We start from the raw sequence: 21,215 nt of genomic DNA, 5'->3' as shown, positions 1-21,215 counted from the left end.
CACTGGAGTGGGTTGCCATTTCCTTCTCCAATGCATGAAAGTGAAAAGTGAAAGTGAAGTCACTCAGTCATGTCCGACCCTCAGCGACCCCATGGACTGCAGCCTACGAGGCTCCTCCCTCCATGGGATTTTCCAGGCAAGAGTACTGGAGTGGGGTGCCATTGCGAATAGTCCTCTAAGGCTACACAAATGCCTCAGCAGTTACAGCCTTGGCTTGTAGAGGACAGGGGCTCCTTCTAGCCCCCAGTGTCCCAGGGCCACCCTGTTGGGACTCCACAAAACACCCTAGAGGTAGTTCCTTCAACCTTGGCAATAGGAGAGGGCTCTGCTCTCAGGTAGCCTAGACGTGGGTTTCCCAAGACAGTCACATGCCCACCTTACCACCACCGCCATGATCCCTTCAGCACACACCAACCTTGCCTTCCTGTCGTCCTCAGGATGGGGCATGGCCACCTGACCCACAGTTCAGGGAGCAAAGCACTCCCTCCCTGTTTTGATGGCACCTCTGACCCAAAGGTCAAACCAGACAAACATGGCATTTAAATTTTATGAACAAAAGAACCAAGTACCCTCTTGTAAGTTTGTAAACAAGTCACACGGACTGTATTTGGAAATGTGTACTTCCTTATACTTGGCCAGCTCTGAATTTTAAGACTATTTCCCCACCCCACCCGCCAGCCATTTCTTTGCCAAGATCTAATATTGCATTTTTTAAAAGTTATTTCTTGAAATGTGTACAGCTGAGCAACACTCATTTCTGGTGGTTTGTTCCATTACTTTAATGACATCTGTTTATTCCTGTTCTTGTATTTTGTTCATTTACCTCTGGGGTTTTGGATGCTTTCTTATTGATCTCTGGTTCATTAAATTTGACATTGCAAATATTTTCCATTTGTCACTTATGTTATATCTTTGTGTTTTTCCAATGCACAAAAATTTTTTATGAAATGAGATATAGTGAATGACTTCCCTTATGACGTTTGAGGCTCACACTGTCTGGCGACAGTTACAGCAAATGGGTCTGTAGAACTCCCGTATCGTAAGGGGAGGTCCAGTGGCACCTTTGATGCAGATTTCTGGGGCTGTCCACTCTCCTGGTTCCCTCTGGCTAGTTTCCTCTTACATGGAGTTATTTTCCTACCCACATTTCTCGGCATCCAACGCTGATAGGAGCCAAACGCGGAGCACAGCCTCTCTTATTTCCCTAAAACCTCTTTCACGAAGATGCCACGGTAAGAAGGCAGTAGACCTCAGAGTCCAGGAACCAGGCGCCGGTCCCACTGCTTTTCCCCACAGACTTACTGAGGTATCGTTGACCTATAACATAGATACGTTTAAGGTGTACAAAGAGCTGATTTAATACACTTAATACACTGCAAAATGATTACCACCAGAGCATTAGCTAACACTTCCATCATGTCATGCAATTATCATTTCTTTTTTGTGGTGGGAATATTTAAGATCTACATGCTTAGCAATTTTTAAGTATATAGTACAGTGCTCCTGGTCCCATCACTTCATGGGAAATACATGGGGAAACAGTGGAAACAGTGTCAGACTTTATTTTTCTGGGCTCCAAAATCACTGCAGATGGTGACTGCAGCCATGAAATTAAAAGATGCTTACTCCTTGGAAGGAAAGTTATGACCAACCTAGATAGCATATTCAAAAGCAGAGACATTACTTTTTCAACAAAGGTCCGTCTAGTCAAGGCTATGGTTTTTCCAGTGGTCATGTATGGATGTGAGAGTTGGACTGTGAAGAAGGCTGAGCGCCGAAGAATTGATGCTTTTGAATTGTGGTGTTGGAGAAGGCTCTTGAGAGTCCCTTGGACTGCAAGGAGATCCAACCAGTCCATTCTGAAGGCGATCAGCCCTGGGATTTCTTTGGAGGGAATGATGCTAAAGCTGAAACTCCAGTACTTTGGCCACCTCATGCAAAGAGCTGACTCATTGGAAAAGACTCTGATGTTGGGAGGGATTGGGGGCAGGAGGAGAAGGGGACAACAGAGGATGAGATGGCTGGATGGCATCACTGACTCGATGGATGTGAGTCTGAGTGAACTCCGGGAGTTGGTGATGGACAGGGAGACCTGGCGTGCTGCGATTCATGGGGTCGCAAAGAGTCGGACACAACTGAGCAACTGAACTGAACTGAACAGTGCTATTAGCTATATCACTGTTATATATCAGCTCCCCAGAACTTTTAACTGGAAGTGTGTACCCTTTAGCTAACATGTCCCCATTCCATCTACCCACCGTCTCTCCCCCTCATAAGCACCATTCTACTCTCGGTCGGCTTTTGTAGATTCCACACATAAGTGACATCATACCATTTGTCTGTCTTCGACTTATCTCATGTAGCCTAATGCCCTAAAGTTTCATCCATGTTGCTGCAAATGGCAGGATTGCCTTCTTGTTCACAAATGACCCTCCACTGCACACATACAACACGTCATCTTTATCCATCCATTGGCAGACTCAGGTTGTTTCCATATCTTGGCTATTGTGTCATTGTTTCTGATACTGTGCTCCAGTCATATCAGCTCTGGGGAATTTGTCCCAGGTGAAAATTTCTCTTAAAGTCCCCCATTCCAAGTCTTTAACCCCAGCCACCCACTGCTGGGTTGCTATTTCTTCCAGTCCCCTCTCATTCCCCAACTCCTCCATCCACCACCACCTCCCAGACCAAACTCCCAACTCTGCTGACCAACCCCCTTGGCTCACTCACCTCACCTGACTTCAGTCACTGAACCGATGGACAAATACTGCCTGAACACTTGCTTTGTGCCAAGCTCATTGTAGACAACACGTAGGAAGGGGAAGCAGAAGAAATCAGGCTAGGACGGGGGGCACACCCTGAAGGCTGGGGAAGCCACCTGTCAGCCACTCTGGGTCCTAACCCATTTCGGTTTGCCTCAAGGTGTCCATGAGTAACGGGGGTTTCCTGGGTCCGCCCGCCTCCACGCAGTGTGGTGTGGAATGAATAGGTGAGGCAGTGATAACACACAAGCTGGAGTGAGGCACCAGAGCCCACGCGGACAGGATGGCAGAGGCTTCGCTGGGTAACCCGAGGGCAGGACAGCCGCTTCGCTGGGGGGTGGATGAGGTAACGCTACTTGGAGGTGAGGTGTCTAGGGCAGTTGCAGACAGAAACTAAGCATAGAGTAGTTGCTTCTCGAGTTTTTATTCACTGGCTTAGCAGGCACTATTAACAAATAAAGACTCGAGTTTCATATAACAGTGTTGACCCAAGAAAACCTTGTTTCTCCCAGGGGGTGCAGAAAGTATAAAAATTTGAATTTTCACTTCAAATATGGCCCAAGTTAGAGGAACTCAGCCACCTGCAAACCTAAAGGAAAAGGAACTTGAGACTTCCCAAGTGACCAGAGCCCTATGAGACTCCTGAGCTTCCATATCACACATCAGCTTTAGGTGTTTATGGTCATCTGGGCTTCTTTTTCTGCCCTGAACTGCTGCCTTTCCCCTGATGGAAAGAGAAAGCCAAAGGTTTTTGTGCTTCAGGCCTACAGTTCAATGCAGGCTGTCTGCTGCCCAAATGAGGCTTCCTGAGCTGTGCATCTCAGCTGGAGCTGGCACCGAGTGCCACAGGAAGAAGCCAGACCCCAGTATTCTCCGGGGACCTGTGGAGGCTCCTACCTGAACCTGTGGTCTGCGGAGCTGGGGATAAGGTAGCAGTGCAGCAGTCAGAGGCCCAGGTTGGGGAAGGAGTACAGGGAGGTGCTGGCCATGGAAAGGAAAGCAAGAGAATGCATAGCTTCTAAGACCTTAATGTGCCAAAAATCACCCAAGACCTCAGGGGTAGCCCTGGCCCCAGAGGCCACCTGGCAAAGGCAGAAATCTCCTCATGACATCTCAGCCAACTTAGCTCCCTCTAGGAGTCAAGACTTGCCACTTCAGTCACCATTTAACATTCGAATTCAGGCCTTTGGGCTGTCCTCTCTGGAAGGGGGATCTGAGAGGCTCACCCACTTATTCCAACAGCACTCAGATTGCAGGGGTTACAAGAGAGAGAGAAATGAGAGAAAGGGGTCAGAGAGAGAGAAGCATGTGGAGGACACAGGATTCTATCCCTTGTTTAAGGGACAAGCTGCTGCTTCTGCTCTAGGAAGCCCTATACGGGACAGGACTGGCCTTGGACCCTCATCGGAGGAGTCCATGGGCCCAACCCTGCATGTCCCTGAGTAGTCAGGGGCTGGGATAACATAGGTGCCTCTTAATTTCAAACTCCAGTGCAGCCCCAGGGGCCAGGATATCTAGCACACCCTGATCTATCTTCTGAAATTACAGAGACAAAGGAAACATCCCTTTGGTTCTGACTTGGCTCTGTAGATCACTGCTCAGGGGTCGCCAAGGGACTCGATCCCCTAACTCCCAGCAACCTCAGGTCTTCAGGACAGAGGTCACAGCCTCATCTCTTCACTCAGACCTGTTTCTAGCATGAGATCGGGGTGGGGGGCGGTGCTGAGGGTGAGGGGTCAAGGTGTATGGGCTCACAATTCAAAGATCCCAGACGCATGTCTAGGCCCTGACCCATGCAGCTGTGGGCCCTGTGAAAGTTAGCTCGGCCTCCTCACCTTAAATGCTCATAACACAAGGTGTCACCTCATCGTATTGCAGTGAAGAAGAAATGAAATCAGTGATGAGCTCGGTCTCTCACACGCTAGCTGCTGTCATCCCTGCCACAAGCATGGCCTGGGAGGGCCCATGGGAAGGCTCAGGCTCAGGACGGTGACCAAATGGCTGCAGACGTGAAGGGTGGCCCGGCACACCCAGACCCTCATGGAGCCCTAAGATCTTCCCAGCACACACCAGGGAGGGAGGGGCCACTCAGGGTCCAGGCTGTGGGGGCAGGGGAGTGAGCAGGTTTCCTCTGACAGGGATGCTATTTCCACTAAACTCACATCACCTTGGTCTGGGGGAGAGGCAGGGAAACATAGTGACTGGCCTCATGAGGAGATCTGAGCCCTGGCACCAGAAGGCCCCCTTCCTCCTGCTAAGTCAGAGGGGCCTGGCTCTGCCCAGGAAGGGGGCAGTGGGTGATCTGAGAGTCAGGGTCCTGGAGGAGAAGAGCATGGCTCTGTCCCACCTGAAGCCTCCAGGGCTCACCAGCTGGAGTGGCCCCCACCAGCACTAAAACACAAGCTTTTTGGGAACTTCCCAAGGGAACTCGCTCCTCCCGAAGTGGCCGTAGCATGCTGTCTTCTGGTAGATGGGCTTCTTCAAGTCCAAGTCCCTGCACGTTCAGTAGAACAAAGGGTCAGTTTTAATGGAAAAGGAGTGGAGTGTCTTTCCCTGAATTTGGGGCACAGGAGTAATTAACAGACTATGAATGTGTGGGGTATTAACCACTCAAGAGCAATTCTCCCTAAATTTCCTATCTCTGCTATGCCACACCTTACAAGGTGACTGCCACTGGCGCTTAAGAAACAGTCTCAGGGTTCCAGGACAGCCTGATCAACCAGACAGACAGATGCACCAGGAATCAGGATTTGAACTCTGGCCTACACTCTGCTCCACTGACCTGGCACAGCCCAACATTGACACCGCAAGCTCCAGGAAGCAGGGGTGGCATTAGAAGCGAGAGCAGTTGGGGCCAGACTTGCTGACTCAATTCCCCCCCATCCGGTCTTGCAGTTATCTTCCTAAGATCCCCCACCTGCTCAAAGATGGGCCCCCTGAAGTCAATGCTGGGTTCCTTCAACCTGAAAACTAGACATTCTGCATTTGGGGTTTACACTGTGCTGCGCCAAGAACTTGAAGCCTCTCTTGCTTCTGGGAGGCTGAACATCCTTCCTTCTGATTCTCTTTCCAATAAGCAAGCACCAGGTGGGGAAAGAGGGCTTTGCCCAACTGCAGGGGCGGCCCTTTTACCTGACGATGACACCAGGCCGAAGGTCAAAGTTCTTATTGACCACATCCAGCAGCTCTCTCTCTGTCTTCTGGGAGGTTCCATAGGTGAAGATGGAAATAGACAGTGGCTCAGCCACACCAATGGCATAGGACACCTGTCAGAAGAGCCTAGGGTCAAGGACAGGCCCCTCACGGAGACCTTGATGTCCTCAGGGAGAGGCCGCTGAAACCACACAGGCCCTGCCCAATACACTCTCCCTAGCCCCGGCCCTCATCTCCCTAGAAACACCCGCCACTTCACAGCTGCAGTTTCCATGCGTGCCCTGCTGCCTGAAGGCTTCTGCTGTCCCACTCCCGGTTTGCAGGACAGTGGCCACAAAACCCAACATGGCACAGAGTCATGTCCTCCGGCATTTGGGCCTTCCGCCAGGCCAGCGCGTCCCTACGAGGGCAGGTGTGGGGGTGCGAGCGGGGTGGGGTTTCACCCACCTGCACAAGCACTCTCCGGCAGAGCCCTGCTTTCACCAGGGACTTGGCCACCCAGCGGGCAGCGTACGCTGCCGAGCGGTCCACCTTGGTGTAGTCCTTCCCAGAGAAGGCACCTCCGCCGTGTGCCCCCCAGCCGCCATAGGTGTCCACGATGATCTTTCGGCCAGTGACACCGGCATCCCCCTGCGAAGGAAAAGGAAGACATGGAGGGCGGATGTTGGGGGAGGGGTGGCCGAAACACTGGCTGGACACTAGACCACAGCTTGGAGATAGTCTCTGAAGCTTCTAGGAGCGCGTGTTCTGAAGACCCCCTTGGCTGAGAGTCAGCCAGAAACCCTGGGCTCTAATCCCAGTTCAGTCACTGAGTAGTCACTGAAGTCGGGTCACCAGCTGGCCCCTCGTCAGATGGGCCACTGGGGTCTCAGCCTGCTCACCAAGCCTTTGTTGTAGGAGTCCATCATAATGGAGAAACCCGAGTTCAGTAGGGACCTGTGCTGGGACCAATACACCCTGGGCGGAGCCCCGGCTGGTGCCACCTGGCAAACATCATCCCCCATTTGTTCAGGTGTCTATTCTGTGCAATGCCAGTCCACAGAAGATGTTTGAGGGGGCTCTATATTAAATGACGTGGGGAAAATCTGCATATTATACCACCACAACACCCTCCCTGCTTAGAAATCCACAGTTCTAAGCAGCATGCCAAGGCCCTGAGCATGCCAAGGCCCTGAGAAGTTCTGCAGGAAAATACAGGACTTCCATTCACCCTGCGTTTCTGTGCCACTCTGGCCGAGGACCCCGCCCAAGAGCTCTGTTACATGGCAACATGTCCACAGCAGAGATGCCTGGCAGTGGTCAGCAGCCTCTCCAAGGGGCTGGGCCACTCTCTGCTTGCTCATGCCTGTGGCACAGGAGAAAGGGGCCACTCTGTGTCCCCACCTTGGTGCCCACAAGAGCTGCAGGTCACATGTGGCCAAGACCCGGGAAATGCCACCAGGGCAAGCCCACCAGGGCAAGCTCAGCGCCTGTGATGGAAAGCTAGCTAGCCCCTTGGCCAGGAACCTCCAGGGACATGTCCCCCACCCTCCTGTACTGAGGGCACATAGCAGGCTGCACAGAGCGAGCCGACTTCACATCTCACTCAGGGCCAAGTCGGTCCTGCAGGCTTCGTGCTGGGGACGTAAGCAAAATCAAGGCTCATTCGGAGACAGGGATGCACCTGGGGGCCTCCGATGACAAAGCGCCCACTGGGCTGCAGGTGGTAGATGGTGTCCTCGTCCAGGTACCGTGCTGGCACGACAGCCCTGATCACCTGCTCCTTCAGGGCTCTGCGCATGTCCTCCAGCGTTATGTCTTCGTTGTGCTGCACGGAGATGACAACAGTATGGACGCGCATAGGGATGACTGCACCGTTGTCCTGCGTGTACTGCACTGTCACCTGGGGGAGGCAGGGTGGGAGGAAATATGAGCTCCTGCCCTGACCTCAGGACACTCTGCTGCCGGGCACAGGTGCCCAGGAGGTGGACAGGGCTCCCAAAAGCCGGAGTGGGTGGGGGGTGGCCTCCTGTCCTCAAAGGGCCTTCAGGGAAGCTCATCACATTCTTATAGCAAATAACTGCCTGGTGCCATGAGCTAATCAGGCATGAGGCACAAGCTATTCCCACGCAACCACAATCAGTGCCACTTTGGAGACCCAGGTGTTGCAGAGTCTCCTCTGTGACTCAGCAGATGACTCCCTCTGTCTCAGAGGGTCCTGTGTGCCAGCAAATGTCCCTCCACTAAATCCCTGTCTTGACCCTCCATGGCTCTAGGCAAGACACCCAGGCTTCTGCTAAGGAACACAGGAGTCCACAGGCCACATGCCCACTGCCTCAGCTCCTAAACGGAGGGTCTCTGGAAACATATGTGCCCAGGGACCTTGTCTGGTGGAGGGACCTGAGCCAGGGTGATTGAGCTAAGAGGCAGCAGCAAGGCCTGGGTTGCCAGCCTCTGGGTATTTGGGCAAAAGCAAGAAAGAGCCGAGGGCACAAGGAGAGCAGGATCCTGTCTGCAGCTCCCCTGCAGGGCTGGCCACAGGACAGAGCTGGGATTCTCTCCCCACAGCGTAGGTCAGTTCTGTGCCTGTTTCCTGCATTATTGATGAATACTGAAGCCAGCCCAGCAAGATGGGCAATACTGTCACCACTTTGCAAACGAGAAAAGTCAGGCTCTGCGAAGAATAACAACTTCCTTGAAGTCACAGGCCAGTTAGTGAAAAGCCCAAGAGCCAATAGCTGTTCTGCCTGCTCCCACAGCTTGTGTCACTGCCACAGCGGTACAGACAGAATGCTTCTGCACCCTGTCCACTCCCAACACACCAGGGAGGACGAGAGCCCATGCCCCAGCCTGTGCACCTTGGACTGCACACAGAGTGAGGGAAGGAGGTGGTGAGGAAGGCAGATGAGGCTGGAAAAACAAGAAGAAGCTGGCACTGGCTGGGTGTGTACTCTGTGCTACAAGGCATGCCAGATGCCATGAGAAGTTGCTACCAGCCCCATTTCAAAGACGAGAGAAAATGGGCTTCCAGAATGTAAATACTTCAGTCAAGATCACACAGCCAGCAAAGGTGGGCTGTAACCTGGAACTGTGCAGCCTGGTAACTGGGCTCCTCCCAGCAGAAGGCTGTCACCCAAGATCCTCAGTACTGGAGCCCCAGGCCCCACTGCTACCCAAGGCAGTGTGGACCCACAAGAACAGTGCCCAGAGGGGCTATGGGGCCTGCAGGAGTGCAGCTACGCCAGATGGCCCTGGCAGGGATGTTGGCCAGCAGGCACAGGCTGCTCCCACCCCAAGGGCCTTGATAGGACTGCAGGCAGCAAACGGGGTCTCCCTGGGGCTCTGCCTAAGGCAAAGACCCCTTCGATATCCATCAAACTCGATGTCCTGCCTGGTCCAAAGAACAATAGGGTGGGGTCCAGAAAAAGGAAGAGACAGAGCCCTGGCTGCACAAGGCTTGATCCTAGGGCGATGGGCACATGCGCACCAGCTGTGTCCCGAGCACAGAACCTTTCCTGCTGGGCTGCGTGCACTCCTGGACCTGGGAGAGGAGCTGGAGTTGGGGGGTTGGGAGCTCCAGAGGGGAGGCCTTCAGAGAAGGCTCGCTTCCTGAGTTGCTGCTGAGGTCCATCTCCACTGCTCCTGGGCTCCCCAACTCTGCCGCAAACCCCAAGCAGAGCTGTGGCTGAGCGAAGAGCCCCAAGCATTGTGCTTATCTCATCATGTAAGCAAGATGTGGAGAAAAGTACGCTGCGGAAAACACAACCCTGGCCAGGTACAAAAATAGCCATTTGTACTGCCACTCCGCTCTTAGTTATCAGCAGCAAAAATTTGTTCAGGTGGAAAGGCTCATTCTGTTCACAGTGAACACCAGGGGCAGGTGACTAAAATCCTTTACCAGTAGACGAGAAGGCCCAGACATCGTTTCCGGCACGGCACCCCTCCCAGGGCAGCAGCCTTGTGGAGGTCGGCGGGGGACATTTATAAGAGAATTCAGTGTCTCCTTGCAAGAAGGGAAGGCCTGGAAGGGCCTATCTTCCCCTCCCTCCCTCACTGCCCTCTGGACTCGGAAACTTCCTATTACTAAGCAGACACAGGAGGCCTTTGCTATTTCAGGGAATCTGATGTGTGAACCCTCCAGTGCTCACCCTCATGGAGAGAGAAGGAAATCTGAGTCACTCCACTTACGTCTTCTCATCTGTGTTCTAGGATTTCTCCACCCTTCTTCCCCATCCCCACATAGCTCTGGCACAGAACGGAGCAGGCAGGGCAGGCTCCTTTCTTTTGGTACCATCGCAACCTACATATTTCAGCTCTTCTGCCCACCACCTTGAAGATCACCTCAGTGATGCTCATGATCCCACTTCCCAGTGTGGGGGTCATGTGGATAACACCTGAAGTCCCAAGGGCTTCCTTTAGGCCACAGAGACACTCTGTTGCTCCAGGTACAGCCAATACGCAACCTCCATCATGGGCAGCCTGACGCCTGGGGAGTAATGTGGCAGAGTCACAAGCACTGTGCTGAACTATAAAACCACAAGAGCCAAATTCCAAGTGCAGGATAAGAAGACGTCCCATTTGAGAGTGAGCAGGGGAGACCAGAAGGAGGCAGGAACCAGGCTGGCCACTGAAGAACAGGTGGGGACCAGAGAAAGATTCCAAGGAAAGTGAGGGGTGAGCACACAGGTGCAAAGCACTGGGAAACGAAGGGAATGTGAGTGAAAGCATATGGACTGAGCAAAGACTAGGGTGGGGATTGAGGAAGGAAAAGCTAGAAGACCTGTAAATGCCTGCCAAATGCCAGAATAACAAATGGGTACTCCTCTTGCCTCAAGTAGGAAGTAGAAAGTTGTAGATGGTTCTGAGCAGATATAAGGAAATTAAAAGTGAAGTCCAAAGCAAATTAACTGAAGTTTCCAGGCAGAGAGAGCCTTTAGGAGGACATAGCCAAGCCTGGCCTGGGAAAAGAGGCCAGAGTAGAAGGGATATTCCATAGGGACAAGAGTAACCCAGATAGAGTGGAGACAGAGAGGGCCGGGGAAAGGTGGGCTCCATGAAACCCCTTCAGCTGAGGAGCACTCCTGGGGCCCATGTGTTTGCAGGATGAGTGAGAAATGAGGGCTGGTGATTCAGATAGGCCTGCAGGTGGAAGATTTGGAAACCAAGTGTGCAGACGTGAAAATAACCCACAAGTGTGGGTAGGAGGAAAGAGAATGTAGAAGGAAGTGTCCAGACCCCACTGGAGTGCGGAAGTAGAGTTGGGAAAGGAGCTCCAAGGAAAGAGGCCATCAGGGTTGTCAGGATGTGGAGAGTGAAGGCAGGCAGAGGCCTTGGCATGTGCCAGCATTTGCATTACTGCCAGCTCTCAAATCCGGATTCAGTGCACATTTCATCACTGCAGGGAACACGGGGTCAGGGCCACTGGCAACAGAGCATCAGGATCAGCAAAGGTAAATCCTTTCTGTGAGAAGCAAAGCAAAAGGGCTGCAGCGAGCTACACACAGCACTTGTTCATGGGGTATTCAAGCTTTGCACAAGACATGGAGGCCTGACAGGCAGTGGCCAAAAGTCTGAAACCAGTTACGAAGGTTTGTGGTAGGAACTGGGGAATCATATTACTAGAGTAAACATATGCTAAGTCCCGCCTCCCAAAAATCTAGAACTGTTCATTTTTCTGTATTTAAAACTTTTTCATACTGAAATGTTGGCGGATCAGGGGAGAAAAGAAAAGATTTATCTGGAGCAGAAGATTTTTCAAATAAATAGTTCTTTTCAGATTCAACAATTCTTTGAGTGCCCAGACAGAACATTTTGATCTTAACATATGACCAGAATCAAGAGAAAGCGGTTTGTTTGAGGTGCATTTCTGGAGCCCTGCAGGGGGTCAGAGAGCAGGGGCTCACCTGTGTCTTGGAGTCAGGCCGCAGCCAGGGGAGCTGCCCTGAGCGTCGCAGCTCTGCCATGCGGGCGTTGAGTCTGTGCGCCAGCATGATGGTGAGGGGCATGCACTCTTCCGTCTCATCCGTGGCATAGCCAAACATCAGCCCCTGTAGCAGACACCCATTTCAGACTACAGGTGACAACTGTCTTCAAATCTAAAGCCCTGCTGGCCCTCCACCCTCCCAGGCATATGACTTTTATACTGGGTACTTGTGGAGGGGAAGACAGGGTCCCCAAACCCAACACTCTAGGTAGGGAGACAGGCCACACCGGGCATTCCCAAGCCATCCTGCCCTCCAGCTGGGCTGTGTGACTCCAGACATGGGGGCGGGGGAGCTCCGCCCCACAGCGCACTCAGACCATCACACATGAACAGCCAGCCCTGTGACACAGAGCACACTGCACTGCTGTTCTGATGTGGTGCCCACGCTTAGTATTTAGTGACCTGATCTCCGGCACCGACATCCTCTTCATTTCTGTCCAGGTGGACGCACTGGGCGATATCCGGGGACTGCTGCTCCAAAGCCACCAGCACGTTGCAGGTCTTAAAGTCAAAGCCTGGGCACAAGGAGAGCGGGCCTAAGCAGAGGGAGGCTGGAGCTCCTGGGGGCTGCTTGGCACCCAAGAGGGCATTTAGTGTTGGGGTGGGTGGTTTCTACCATCAGTCTGGGCTCAGAACTGAGGCCTAGGATGGGGAATGTCAGTATCCTTCTCATCCTATCACATGGAACTCTTTAGTCAAAACAAAAACCCTCCACAGTGTATTAAACTACACCTCAATTAAAAATATATACCCTACACAGAACGGCAGTATGAAAACCAGATAACAGTTATGGCTGCTCTGGTAGAAGGGCGGTGGATGACCAAGGGCCTGCCCCCTTAGGCTCTCCCTGAGGTTGAAAATCACTGCACTAAGTGAACATCAAGGGCCCTTCCAACACTGCCTGTCAGAGCCCAGGTATCGAAAATATACACCAAACCCAAGTATCAAATATATTGAACAATAGGTGCGTGTGGACCATCCAGAGACACTCCCGAGTCAGAGTGCTCTGAGCCCGAGGTACGCACAGGGCCTGGAGCAAAATGGAAAAACCACACCTCTGGAGGCTGAGGCCCCTGCCAGCCTATACCCAAAGCTCAAGCACAGAGATGGAGGTAAGTCCCTTCCTCCTGCCTGGCCCAGGCTGGGGACAGTGGGCAGGGGCCTGGGACACAAACATCCTGGGTAGCAGCAGCTCAGGCCAAGAAGCCCCACGAGGGAGCCACTAGGCAGACTGCACACTCTTCCCAAAGTGGTTTTCCCCATCTTGCTGGGCTCAGCTACAGGATGGATATGAATGAGGAGCCAAAATGCACCACAAAGTCAAGTATCAGTGACACAGTGACTGCCACCCTCTCCCAATCTGTTCTCCCACCCATGTGGCCAGAATGGGCTTATTAAAACAAATAAAACCACAAAAATACCCCTAGGTTCAACCTACTATTTACCTACAAGCTTCAAGTAAAGACCTATCACCAAAGGCAGTAAATTGGAACCTGCTCAGCTCCAGCCAGGCTTTCCCAGCTGAGCCCTCAACCAAAGTGAACTCAGGTTCAGCTTAAACACAACCTCCTTTTCCACCTCCACGAGGACCCTCTGCCTAGAAAGCTCCTCCTCTGACCCCCGTCCCCTCCACAAGCCCATCCAGCTCTCAGTAAACACCCCTGAATGGCCCCCACCCCAGCTCTTCAGTGCACACTCTGCCTCGGACTCGCTGCCGAGCGTCTCGTACCGCATCCCACTTAATGCCAGGCAGTGCCTCTACTCAGGGGTGCCAGGCCACCTTGTCCTCTGCAGCCCCCATTCCTAGTGAAGGCTTCTGAATACACAAACCAGGGAACAGCCTTCAGCCACCAAGGACTCACCAAATCCCCATTTTACCTTACACTTCCTGTCTAAATAATAAATCTCAGTGCTGAGATGTAATGAAAGGCTCCAAGTCACTTGGGAAAACAGTTCAGGGCACTAAGGGGAGAGGAGGAGGGCTTAGAAAGGTCAACTCCGCAGCAAAGAGCAGTGGGGGCCTCCAGCCCGGGGGCCCTGTGACTGCAGCCCAGCCTGCAGCCTGCCAGTCCCCTTGGTGCAGGTGTGCTGACAAGAAGAGCTGGGCCCACTCCTGCTTCTCTCTTCTAGGGGATGTGACACCCCTGGGGGAATGACTTTCCTGCTACCTAACGCGGAACAAAGTTTGCTCTTGAATAAGTAAATAATAAGTTGGCTATTCTTGGCAGAACAGGGTGAAGGCTTGCAAGGTAACGTGGCAGGGAGCTGCTGTCCTGAGACAACGTGCCTGCTCTGTGAACACCCTTTGTGCTGGCTGCGAGAAGCAGCCTGTACTCACTGGTTTCTTCTTCCCAGAGGTTCCTGATACATCCGCAAAATTTCCGTATGCTCAAGTGAGTCCTTTGGGCAAGCCAGCAGGTAGGTGGCTGCACCGAGCTTCTATGTGTCTATGCCCTCACACAGAGAGGGCCTCTCTCACATAAAAGACACGTGCATGTCACCGCAGCTGGAAGATGCCACAATACATCCCAAACAACCAATAAGCAGACCAGTGTACCCCAGCCCTAGAATCGGGCCCTTGTGCCCTGTCCTTTGACACCCTCCAGGCTGGGCTCCTTCCTGGCCTGCCTGTTCCTACCGTGCAGGCATCTGCTTCAGGGCCATCAGTTCTCTCACCCCCACCTCATCACAGGGCTCCTCCTCAACTCCAGCCAGTGCCTGGGCCTTTTCCTGGGGTTGCAGGCTCCCACACTGCCTGGCACTGGAGCCACCCTGGACCAGCCTGTCTCCTCCACCTGCTTTTGACACCTGTACTGGACTGAGTCACCTTCTGTATGTGGGGAAGAGTAGCCTAGCTTAGCAGAAAGCACAGGAGTCCCAACTGGGGATAGCCACTTATTGATTGTACCACCTTATATGAGTTATTGACATCTCTAAGCCTCAATTTCCTTATTTGCATCATAGGGAGTGGAGCAGAGTTCCTCCAACAATTAGGTAGGAAGACACACACACACACACACACACACACACACAGACCTGCCCCAGCGCCTGGCAGACAACACGCCCCCAAGAGAGGGCAGCCCCTTGGACCCAGAGCTTCTTCCTCTTCTAAGAAGTTAGGACCGTAAACAAGACCAGAGTCAGCAACAGATGGACAAGGGCCAGTCCGCCTGGGCTGCCATACTGTTGCCAGAGCTTGCGAGCCCTGGACCTGGACCCTGGCAAGTGGGCCTATAGGTAGAGGCATTTGCTCTTCCAGAAGACGGAGAGCCTTAGGTGGGCTCCATCCCGGGGACCCTGGCCTCACCCTTGGCGGAGTCGTCGTAGCCGACGTGCTGGATGGTCTCCCGCACCACACGCTGGTAATCCACCATGGCCATGGAGGTGATCTCCCCGCACAGAAGCACCATGCCCGTCTTACACACCGTCTCTGAAGGCAAAGAGGCAGGCTAGTGGCCACGTGCTGGCTAAGGGGCTCCACACCTGGACCTCTCACGGTGCTGACACAGACCCACACAAGAGGCCACTCCGGGAACGGGCTCCAGAAGGACAGTCATAGTGATAACAGACAGTGCAGCCCAGCACAAGTTCTGACCATCTTCACAGGCTGCTCAGAGAACTGCACTTTGGAAAGAACTGGTCACACGAATTCCAAATTTTTATACCAAGCACTTACTACTTACCCGATCTTGAACTGCTTGTTCAGCCTCGGCTGTTGGACGGAAATAATCATAAGACTGCTGTGTGCATTACAATGAGACAATGGCTACATGTAGTCATAAAGAATGCAGCCAACATACATGAGGCCTCTTTTGCCCCCTTACTGCTAAAGCTCCACTGCAGGCTTTAGGGTATGGGGTCCTGAGCACAGAATCAAGGCAAGTTATTTATAAACATGTCAGGGTGAAGTTGACCCTTAGAGGGACACGGGTCCCTACAGCGCTCACTCTGAGGACTAGGGTGGTGCTGGAGAGGGAAGGGTGGGTCTGAGCGTCGGACAAAACAAGGTGCTGACTGTGAGGAGACTGGGGCTCTGGTCTTCACACCAGGACCCCTACCCCTTGACCTTGGCCAAGGGATACCCAAGATCCCTCTGTAAAGTTGAAGAGACTAGTCCTATCACCCCGGGGCCCTCTAGGCCCTGAAGTTCCCAGTTCTCTGCTGTGCCGAGGGCTTCAACATGGGCACAGGTTTCAATTTGAGCCCACTCAGGTCCCCAGTAGGAAGGGTCAGGCATTTCTTACCACAGGCCACCTTGGCATTGGGGTCCTGCTTGAGATGGGCATCCAGCACTGCATCACTGATCTGGTCACAGATCTTATCTGGACAAGAATGAACATGAGTAAAATTCATAGACATGTTAAGCCTAAAAACTGAAATGTTAAAATAATTAGATATTTTGTCAATTTACACATTAAGTCTACCCAAGAGGACACTTTTAAAGTATAAGAAATTGCAAATTTTTGGAATTTTTATTTCTTCCCACTTTTGCCTTAATTTTGGATGATGTATATTATATAAAGTCATAGAATTCCCTAAAAGAAAAGTATATTCCAAAGCCAGTTATAAGAGTCTATAGTAATTCACATATACACACACGTATAGTCTTCCAATTAAAAAGTATCTATTCATAGAAAACTAGATTTATAGGAATATCTAACTATATCTAAATAAATAATAGATATAGATGTGCAAGGAACTAAGATATACACACAGAAATATCTCATTCCTCAGCATATTTCCTTAAATTCTAACATCAAGGAAAGTCCTAGAAACAGAATGTAAAACACTAATGACGTCCGTGAGATTAGGTGCGGCAGGTAGAAGAGGACAGATCCGGTAGATGCACAGTACCGCTGGTCCCAGCAGCCACAGTGCACGGTGCATAAAGCCACGCCCACTTCCATGACTCCACCTCTAAGACTCCTGCGAGAGAACCTCCACACATCACTGCCCCTGCTGTTTTGCTGAGCACTTCCACAAGCCGCTCGGAGATCCTCCCCATCATTCAGCCTCCTGAAGGCCAGATGTCCCAGCAGCTGGGTCTGACCTCCTCATCAAGGCGGGACTGAGAAAAGCTCAACACGGGCTGGTACTTCATCTTATTCTTCTATGATTTGCCTTAAATATTCCCCATGATCAATGGGATTTCCCTAGTGATCCAGTAGTTAAGAATCCTCCTGTTGATGCAGGGGACGTAGGTTCAATCCCTGGTCCAGGAAGATCTCACATGCTGGAGCAAGCCGGGTGTGGCAACTGCTGAGCCCCTGTGCCTAGAGCCCGTGCTCCATGAGAGAAACCACCACAGTGAGAAGTCCGCACACGGCAACTAGAGAGCAGCCCCCCTCACTGCACCTAGACGAAGCCCGTGCACAGCAACGAAGACCCAGTGCAGCCAAAATAAATAATTTAAAAAAGACTCCTCGTGGTCAAGCATGTAGACGCTGTGGAGAAATCCACTCCTGCTCTGGAGTTATGTGTACTGCCAATGTTTACAAACTCAGAAATAAAAGTGACGTCTATTTGCACATATTACATCTTGTTTAGTGTTCAAAATACCCACAGAGTCCACTCTTAGCAAGTTAATAAGATTTTTCCCAGACTTATTGGAGTATAATTGGTATACAAAAATTTGCATATAATTAATGTATGTAAATTTGGCAAGTTTGGTCATATGTACATACTTGTGTTACCATCATCTCAATCAAGATTTAATAAACATCCATCACCTCTCAAATTTCCTTGTGTCCCTATTGTCATTTTCTAGGTTTTTAAATTAAGAATGCAGGCCCAGAATCAAGCACTTCTGATTTTGAAAGTGCATATGAAATTCTGTAGTTAAAATGTTAATCTGAAGGTTAATTCTCTAATCTTTCCTTCAGAAGCTGCTACTAAATATATATTTGAGTTTTTCCATCTCCCTGCTGATCCTGGTCATAAATCAAGGTTTGCCTGAGTTCATGCCCCTGCAACCACCTACCAGTAAAGGCCACCTGCTGCTCAAATATCACTTTAGACCCAGCCATCAGGACTCCTAGGAGCCACTCACATGCTGACCATGGATGACTCTGCTCGCTCAGAGGACACAGGTCACATGTTTCCAGTACACACAGGGAAATGGGATAGGGATATTAGGGATAAGCTGGAGTTGAGCAAGGGTACTGAGATAGCTGCATAGATTAAGATAATGCCTTAGGAGGTCCTTTCTCAACTGTTTAAGGCTTTCCAATTTTCTGTCAATATCACTTAGTAGCCTTAAGATAGCTAATAGTTTTCTTGGAAGTTGAAAAGGAAGCGTTAACTCTATCTTTCTGATGGAGACGAATTCAGCACTGGAATGACAAGAAGAAAACCACCAAGAAAACTGTTTTACACGGACAGCTAATGTACAGTGGTAAGCTAAATCAGACAAATTGAAGGGCTGCCATTAAGCAGACAGAATAGTCAACTGACTGCAATTTTCATTCTCTGTCCACTGAGCACATAGCTGTGTGTACAGTGGGACCACTGGCAGCTGTTTGAAGAAGCACCCACTTCCTCCACATGGAGCACATTCTATATATGGCCATTTTCTGACCTGTAGATGGCCTTCATAAGTCATGGCGCTGTCCAAAATACATCAGACATAGCAGTGAACCTGAGACTATGAGTAAATAAGCCTAGAAACTTTATAAAGTCATGCAGAATGAAAGATGCTGTTTACATTGAAATGAGCTAAGCTACAAACAACATTCAGTTTAAGCCAAGATTTCTCAGCAGCACTATTGACAGTTGGGGCTGGAAAATTTCTTTGTTGTGGGGGATGGTCTTGTGTTTAGAAACACACCTGGCCTCTCTCCAGACTGCTGGTATCAGGCCATGCCTCGACCCCCTGGAATAGCTGTAACAACCAAAAAATGTTTCCAGATCTTACAAAATGCCCTTAGGGGAAAAGGGTTGCAAAACTTTCCCCAGTTGAGAACCAGTGGCTAAAGCATATGGAAGGGGCAGTACACCGAGACATCTAAAGCTGAGCTACAGGGTATGAAAACTAAAGCTCTTTGAGAAATAGCCAGGATGAGGAAGATGAAAAAAAGTTAAACTCGGTGATGATAAGTCACCAAAAACTTCAAATACTCTGGTGAATTTCGAAAAGGTGCTTAAATACATAAATCCGTGAACCCCCAGGGTTCTCCTAGATCAGTGGTTCGCGGAGTGTGGCTCCCACATCAGCAGTATCAGCATTGCCTGGGAACTTCTTCAGAACACAAATTCTTGAGCCTCACCCAAGACGTATTAAATCAGGAACTCTGGGGGTGGGGCCCAGCACTCTGTGTTCTAACAAGCCCACTGGGTGATGGTGATGCACCCTGAAGTCTGAGAACCACTGTCCCAGAAACTGCAGGCTCCCATCATGGTCTTCACGGAAGCCTCTCTCATTCCTCCACATCGCACTTCTCAGAGCAGAGATCAAAAAAAATAAATGCTGGAATTTTCTTTCAGGACCTCGAGATCTGTCTCAGCCCCTATTAGAATGCACTGCTGTTCATTTCTAAACTCTACATGCTTTACATTCGAAACTTAGTGACCCGTGGTCTTGTTTGTGGGAACATTCTCTGTTGACTTAAGCTGCTCATTGATAAAAAAAAAAAAGCTTTACTAAAAAAACAAAACAAAACTCTGTATAAAGTGAATACCTGATGATATATTCTACACATACGATATGCTTATCCAACTAACATATATTCTCTATTGTAGCCCCAAGGAAACGCTGGTGGTGGGCAGCAGCACAGACCCTTGGCTTCATTAACTTACAGTGTATTATTTGCATAACAAGTGAATGTTTTACAAAACTGCAAATTAATAAAATAAAAAAGATTGCACATTGTTCTTCCTGAGATCCTTTGTAGTAATTTACGCACACTGTTTTCCAGGCCTCCAGTAACAGCCCCCTACCCCGTATAGGTTGCCATCCGTCCAGGACCACCTACTTACCCGGGTGCCCCTCTCCTACAGATTCCGATGTGAACATGAATGCTCCTTCCTCACTTAGAGAATGATCACACAAGCCATCCACTGGTCCATTCATCTCTTCACACTTCTCCACTCAGCGTCTTCAAGGTAACAATTTTAATGCTGGGACCTGGCCTAAGGTTTTTTTAATTTTCCTCCTTTAAAGCCAACAGGCTCGTCTTTGGCAGAGCCACGGGGCTCACTTCTGCCTAAGTGTCTGCCAGCACGTGAGTAAAGGTGCGGACGGGCGAGGAGGAGGGACTGGAGAGCGATGTGTCACTCCCTCTGACTGGTCAGAGCTTGCTCCTGAGGGACTCCTATATATGGGAAAGTGAAAGTACTTGAATAATCATGTGAAAAAACTGGAGGAGTCCATTTTCTGGGAGAGGGGGTCTTCTTACCTTGAGGAATTTCAGCCCTCAGCTCTCATCTCCCAAGCCCTAAGCGTGTGATCAATGTATGGCAAAGAAGGCTGCATAGATTCTGCGGAACTGAAGCTCCTCTGGGACTTTGCTTTAGCTCTGCAGCTCATCTCCTCAGTGCTCCAAGGCTAACATCCCACGTAGGAGGTGGGGGTCTGTGGTTGCCCAGGGATACAAATAGGAAGTAAAAAACTCCTTCCCAGGGATATGGTTTAGGCTGAGATCACAGCACAGGGTGGCTGGCCGTTGCTTCTGGGTTCCCTGCCTCCCCCCCACATACCTTGTCTGGATTGGGCTCTTCCCCTTCTACCTTCTCAGAGCATGCACCTGTATTCTGAGTCAGTTTAGACATTCAACAATAGATTCATTTAGAGAAAAAGCTTTTGAGCCCACTTTTTTCTGCTAATAGAAATCACATAAACTGTCAACTTCTCTAAGATGCTGGCAGTGACATTAACAAGCAAGATGTTAAAAAATATCTGGATAGGCTATGGAGAACAACGATTTTGGGGGAAAAAAAATCCTGAGAGGCAGATTCGTTATAGGGAAATCGTCAGACTCCAGTTTCCCAAAGCTTACATGTGATAAACTAAGCGTCTACACATTAGGTACACATTAGGTCCTATACACTTGATAAACATCCTTCTTGCAAGATGCCTGCATTATTTTTGCTTTGACCAAGAAAAGAAGTAGACAGGATTATATACTGAACCAACTCTTGCTTTAATGCCAGCATCTTTTACTTCACTCTCTCCAGCTCTCAGATCTAGCTGCATCCTTTGGCCCAAGGAACAAAAGGGAATTGAAAGCACAGAGAGTGACAATGGGTGGAGAAACTGGTTCCCACTAGAATGCAATAAAACGTAATCAACCAAAACCTCATGCACCAAACAGTGCTCTGTGGGAAGCAAAAAGTAGAACACG

At 50.6% G+C, this 21,215-nt stretch overlaps 1 protein-coding gene across 2 annotated transcripts; it reads right to left on the bottom strand.

Annotated features, from left to right (window-relative positions):
• Positions 1-754: 754 nt before the first annotated feature.
• MAT1A (methionine adenosyltransferase 1A) lies at positions 755-20,230 on the bottom strand. 2 transcript variants are annotated; one of them, XM_086381752.1, is made up of 9 exons: positions 19,852-20,202; positions 16,122-16,199; positions 15,185-15,307; positions 12,280-12,392; positions 11,798-11,941; positions 7,579-7,797; positions 6,363-6,545; positions 5,895-6,028; positions 755-1,317 (listed from the first exon to the last, which is right to left on the bottom strand). In XM_086381752.1, exons 1-9 carry the CDS (start codon positions 19,943-19,945, stop codon positions 1,299-1,301), a joined length of 1,107 nt encoding a protein of 368 aa, XP_086237878.1. In that variant the 5' UTR covers positions 19,946-20,202; the 3' UTR covers positions 755-1,298. The 2 variants fall into 2 exon arrangements, with proteins under 2 accessions (XP_086237878.1, XP_086237877.1); XM_086381751.1 differs by lacking the exon at positions 755-1,317 and adding an exon at positions 3,171-5,256 and having other exon boundaries at positions 19,852-20,230.
• Between the last annotated feature and the right edge of the window lie 985 nt (positions 20,231-21,215).

The sequence above is a fragment of the Bos grunniens genome, chromosome 28 (genome assembly GCF_055505025.1).
Source record: "Bos grunniens cultivar Pamir isolate PY7600 chromosome 28, Bosgru_T2T1.0, whole genome shotgun sequence".
Lineage (NCBI taxonomy): Eukaryota > Metazoa > Chordata > Mammalia > Artiodactyla > Bovidae > Bos > Bos grunniens.
This window is presented reverse-complemented; position numbering and strand designations above follow the sequence as displayed.

Coding starts and splice junctions, on each gene's coding strand:
- MAT1A (XM_086381751.1), bottom strand. CDS start 19,945: ATGAATGGACCAGTGGATGGCTTGTGTGATCATTCTCTAAGTGAGGAA. Junction 15,308..16,121: donor CAATGCCAAGGTGGCCTGTG/GTAAGAAATGCC, acceptor CTTTGCCTTCAG/AGACGGTGTGTAAGACGGGC. Junction 11,942..12,279: donor ATGTCGGTGCCGGAGATCAG/GTCACTAAATAC, acceptor TGTCTGCTACAG/GGGCTGATGTTTGGCTATGC.